Source organism: Rhagoletis pomonella, unplaced genomic scaffold, assembly GCF_013731165.1.
Source record: "Rhagoletis pomonella isolate Grant_MI unplaced genomic scaffold, Rhpom_1.0 Rhpom_scaffold_00010, whole genome shotgun sequence".
Lineage (NCBI taxonomy): Eukaryota > Metazoa > Arthropoda > Insecta > Diptera > Tephritidae > Rhagoletis > Rhagoletis pomonella.
The window spans coordinates 28,896,995-28,902,994 of NW_023458564.1; the positions used below are offsets into that span (position 1 = coordinate 28,896,995).

At 39.5% G+C, this 6,000-nt stretch overlaps 1 protein-coding gene across 1 annotated transcript in view; it reads left to right on the forward strand.

The window, feature by feature from the left end:
• Window positions 1–5,994, forward strand: part of LOC118746213 — a 150,456-nt gene extending 144,462 nt beyond the window's left edge. The window contains exon 6 of the mRNA XM_036480037.1: window positions 5,559–5,994. Within this exon, the coding sequence (XP_036335930.1) occupies window positions 5,559–5,780 (222 nt within the window). The 3' untranslated portion in view covers window positions 5,781–5,994. The remainder of the gene's footprint in view (window positions 1–5,558) is intronic.
• Window positions 5,995–6,000: the final 6 nt, after the last annotated feature.

Below are 6,000 nucleotides of genomic sequence, written 5' to 3' on the forward strand. Positions count from 1 at the left end.
TTCATAAGCCCGCCGAATTTGCTTCTACTTTAACTTAACTAAAAAAAAGCTAACTACAACGGCTTCTCGGTAGTTGCCCATAATACCTTCAGGGCTATCTACACCCCAACGCACATCCAAGTAGGCGATTTAATATTCTTCAAGCTGGTCACTGCAGCCACGCTTTCTACCAGCCGGTAGACTCAAGAATCAGAGAACTCAATTTGGAGAATAGAACACTAGTAAATCGACATAAACGGAACAAGTAATTTTTTAGCAAAAAAACAAAACCGACTTCAATTCTCATATAAAAATATATTTCATGATCCAATGATCGGCTCTAAACCAGATTAGTACGGGACCACCCCTGAGACACTACCTTTCCGATGCTAAAAGAATTATCGAAATCGGTTGACTTTGGACCACAGTTATGCGGTAACATACATAAAAATAAAATATTCCGGCGAAGTGATAACCTCCTTTTTTGGAAGTCGGTTAAAAACAGCACATTTACATCTGAAACTTCACAATAGTAGGGTTTAAATCAAAACGAAAGCCACGAGCTAGTTTATACGGCATCCAAGCCTAGTTCGCCTCTTACATTCACCAGCAATAAATGTAAAGGGTCCAAGTCCATGGATCCCTAAGAAATATGCATATTGATACTAAATCGCTTGGATTCGGATACTTTATTAAGGTCTTTAACCTGTCGTGTGCCACTCCAATCATTCCCCACATGTGGAAGTCTGAGAAGCGGTCCTACTACTGAAGGTTTGGAACCCGTCCAACAAAGATGAGTCTAATCGTCCGATAACTGTCCTTTTGCTAGTAATGAATGCACTTGGTTATTTGGTTTCCGTTAAAAGCACAATGCAAACAAAGCACTCCGCGTAATAAACACCCAAACAACCTAGGGTCCGAATAGTTAGAGAATGGCACTAGTAAAGTTGAATATATCGGATGCCTTAAGCCATACCAAGGCAGCCTCTTCAATCTTTTTATTCATGCCGTTCGAAAATAGAGCTGGAAAACTTTCGATGACACTATCGATAGTATCGATGGTTTTTGACTATCGAAAACATCGATGGTTTTGTAAGCACTATCGATAGTTACCACTCATACATACATACATTATTCTGTAAGAGTAAAAGCCGGCGGTACCTAGTTTATCTTTTGATGTCGGAAAGGACATTTATCAAAGCATGACAAATAAATTCCATTAAATTTAAGCTAAAAATCGTTGATAAACTTTTGTTCCTTAACAGAAATATAGACATATTTTAGCAATTCTGATCTCATTTTCAATAAAAGTTGTTGTTATTTTATGTTTGTAGGCTAGTCTGATGTTTTGAGTTTGCGTGCGAATAAAACCACTTTATTCCACTTTTTATACGGCGTTTCGCTGATACTTTTTTAGCATCGTCAGGAGTAGTGTTTATTTTAAATTATATACCAAAAAACACACACACTAAATTTTAACCGAAAAACAAATATGTATACTAGGGCGGGTCGAAAATCTAATTTTTTTCAAATCCCTTGGTAATAGTGAAAATATATTGTATCATGCAGACAACAACAAGCCTGCAAAATATTTGTCTTTTATTTTAACTGTAAGAGCCCGCACATCGACCACCAAGTGACCCACAGCACACTAGTCGAATAAGACCAATTCTTGTTAAAAATTCTAGGTTCAGCAAAAAGGTTTGGTGCATGTTATTAGATAATGAATCCGTTAACGCAAATAATAAAGTCAAATATCATTTCTCGCAGCCCTCTAGCTTAACGTTCATCACAAAGTTATCTGTTTTCAATAAAATTTTAATTGTTCTCTTGATAATTGCACTGGCCTATAGTCAAAAGATGTAAAGAACAGTATTAATATTTCTGGCGTGCATTTAGGTCGCTGGTTCCAAATATTCTATTTTTTTTTTTAAATATTAGCTATAGTTTGCAAATTTAGGAACAATTTCGGTAGCTCTAATAGAAAAGCCATTATTTTCCATCATCATGGAAAAATTTTGTTGTGCAAGAAGTATGGAAACACTGAACAGCCACAACTTCTAGAAACACTAATTAGTTTACTTATGTTGATGTATATAATATATAAATTGCAAATATAGGAAAATGACAAAAAATTTTGTTCAACATTTTTTTTTTAATAATTTGTTTATAATCTGAACGATTTTCATCATATTATTATCATAAATCAGGAACAGTAAGTCTCGGCTTCAATTTGGTATTACGTACCGAACGAGTAATATTTGCCAAAGTTATATCGAAAAACTTAGGTGGATCTCCAGTTTTTTTCTAAAAAAGATCTCTTCAATTGTATAAAGAACCTTTAACTAAAAGAACCGGATTACAGAAACGTGTACCAGGGAGTGACTTTTTTCGTTCAAGCTGAATATAAAGCAATATCGTCCAATTGCAGAGTCCTCAAAAGGATTTCCCAGGATATGTTGCATTTACCTAGTCACTTCTTCACATAATGCAATTAAGTAAAATATTTATGTATATCTAAACACTTATTGTACGTCGCCTACTTTCATATAATGGCAAATTTAGAAACCGCGAAAAATGTGCTTCTTCGGTGAAACCATTCTGCACCAATTTTCAAGACTGCATAAATGGACTTAAAATGGGTGTTTCTCACCCTAATTGTATTCTGTTAATGTATGGTAACACTTATATGCTTGAAACTTCTATTAACTTACCAAACGATTCCTAATCTTTGACAATACGTGTTTGACTTTATCCACCAGAAGCAAAAGTTTCATTTTCAAAATTTATTGTTTATGTTAAATTTTGGACCTTTTTAATCAAAACTATCGATAGTATTATCGATGGTTGTGACTATCGACTACGGAAACTACCGATGTCGACGACTGTCGATAGTTTTCCAGCTCTATTGGAAAATCAACTCTGACGGGTTATAGCCGGAAACTTCTGGAGAGCCTAAGAAAGCTTGTTGTTTTTGCTCAGCTTACGAAACCTTGTAAAAAGCGGCAGCCTTTTATAGTCGTCAGGGACAAGCAGGACAAAATAGACCAAGTAGTGTACCTGCCAGAACACTGTACTCCGTACGACCATGTAATACCTTCTGGTGAACGGCGAAGCTTTATCTGAGGGCGTGAAGTCGATGACTTTTAATAGAACGTGGGGAAGCAAAATATTTTCTGATGCTATATAAAGATGGACAAAAAATTAGAATACCAAAGAGGGTTCATGGAAGAACATCTGCTAAAGCGAAGAAGAGTATAACGAATTTTCTAGATTTATATTCATTCCTGCGTGGAGCCATGGGCTATCTGAGAAAAAGGAAGGGAATAAAGCTATTATTAATGAAGAATCACTAAAGCTTCTTCTTGATGCCCATTTTCCTTTTTACACAAACAAAGAGCAGTATAAAATGTTTGCAAATTGCATGAGGAGTGCTTATATGTCCAAAGTTTGTAGAGTCGTCAGGATCTCAAATAGTGGAAGGAGATCTCTTATTTTACCTAACGATTCCAGGCCAGTGACGTATGTTTTGAAATCGACTGGTTTTCTGTGAACCGGTTTTATCGTGCATTGAAGGTTTTTATTGAAAAAAATCTATAGAGCTGAAGAATCTACCGGATTTCCCCATCTCAGGGCTTCCAGTAGGACGGAGCTCACAACCACCCTAAGCATAACTTCACTTGCCCACTCAAACCAATCAGTTAAAATCTTTTCCTCTGTTCCGAATCCACCAAAACCACGAATTCCCTTGGACTGCGGCATCCAGTGTAAACCGATATAACAACAAACACTGCGTAGAACTCAGTTTCCATTCCTGGTCCGAGCAAGTTCCAAAATTATTGCAAAAAGTGGTTGCCAAAGTACGGAATTATCTATGTTTCTAGCATTTGACTTATAGCTTATGTGAAAAGTTAAACAAAAAATTGGGCATTAGTTATAATTAAAGGAATGAAAAATAAAAACACCACCACAAATTTAAAGAAAAGAAGGGCCATTCATACGCTCTCCCGATAGCCCTCCTCAGCTTTCTTCCACAAATTGTTTGCTTTTCTAAAACCTCGTTTCGAACGGCTGAACGTGGTCCGCCCCAATAATAACGGAGCTAATCGTTGTTCTGAATTTTAACTACATACACACATACATACGAATCTGTGATCATATGTAAGCGATAACCGCTCAAGTCGGCTGAAAACATTTTGATTTGTATATTTAGTGTATATTGTACTTAGTACTTATCTGGAGGTTAGGTTTAACGTGGGACCCTACCGAATTAAATGCAGTCCGAGCTCCATGAAGCTCAAAAGCTCAATGGATTAATTCATGCCTTAATCATTGCCCTGAAATTCAAACATTTCAATCCCAAGGGCAGTCTGGGGCGGACACACATTCCACCTTGGTAAAGCCGAAACCTACCTAAAATCTCTGCGGTTCTTTGGGTCCCGGCACCCGGTTGAAATGCAACTCCACATTGAACCCTTGCAAGTTCTACCCGCATTTCACTATTAAACCACAGCCCCCGGGATACTCCCCGTACCTCACTGAACAGACTGGAGTAGTGCTCGCCAGCCGGACTTGCTCGACCAGCTCGACTCACGCGACTTACTAAACTTACCAGAATACACATGCTTGAACCCACAACTAGTCAGATTTGCTTTTCCGCCATCATAAACCTCCAACACTGACTCCCTAACCGGAGAACAGCTTCATGTTGCCACCATAACCCTTCATTCATTCTGCTTGTCTCGCTAATCCCGCATGTCTTACTAGCTTTACTGGGGAGTAAACTGCAGCCCGGATTGTGAAAGCATGCAGTCTTACTCCTTTTCCGGTTTTCTACACCCGCTCGAATTGCTTTACGAGCCACATCCATCAACCTCCAACATTGTCTCCCTAACTGGAGAACAGCTTCATCGTGTTGCTACCCAAAACAACATCCACCACCATCCAGGTCGTCTCACTCCTCTTACAAGGCTTACTGATCTCAGTCCACCCCAGGTGTCCCAGCCCGGAGTGAAAATCTACTTTCAACCCCCCTTGATCGAGTCGCTTAACTCACCTCATTCATTCTGCTCGTCTCGCTAATCTCGCAGGTCTTACTAGCCTTACAGGGGAGCCCGGGTGGGCAAAAGGCATGGATTGTTGCTCTTTTTCCGGTTTTCTACACCCGCTCGAGTTGCTTGACGAGCCACTTTCTTCCTTGCAAATCTCACCAGCTGTACGATCTTACTCGTGCATCTAGCTTATCTTTCAGCCTAGTTCGTCTCACTAGTTTTGCTTATCCAGCCAACGAACACACTCCAGGGGGATATCTGTTCACCCGCGCTACCGTTTTAAGTCATTGGTAAGATTTCGAAAGCCGTAGACTCTTCAGCCTTTGACTGGGGTAGGCGGGGTAGTCAAGCCCGAACCCTGGAAATACCAAAACCCCCTGTCTCCCCTCCTGTTTTCTCAAACCGAGCCTGGGACCGTCTAAGGCACAGTTATTGTACTGAGTATATCAAAATAGTATATTTATGTACGTAAAACCGATAACTTTGTTCCAATAGTCTACACTAACTCTTTTAAATTTTTATTTACAGCCGCCGACGGAATACAAATTTCCGCCAGCAATCAGCGTTCAACGCCTCGCGCCTCAAGTACAGCGACAGCTGCGCGAAACACAAGAACTGATAAAAGACTCATGCCCCCAATTATTCGCAGCGGGTTATGGCGGCAGTCCCGGACCACCGATACGAAACCAGGCCAAAAATCCTAACCGAAGACCCACCCTGGAGACGCAATTCTCACAGGAAAGCTCGTGATATCTATACAATTAAAATAAACCCAGCGCCAAAACTCTAGTAGACGTTTGCGGAAACAACAAAGCCCTACATTCAGTGCCCTTGAGATTACCAGTGACGAATCGCCCGCAAACAGTGCAAAGTCGGACGATATAATATACCACAATATTATATATGTATACATACATGCATACATACATACATACATAAAAGCCGAAGATGAAAATATTGGGCCAACTGC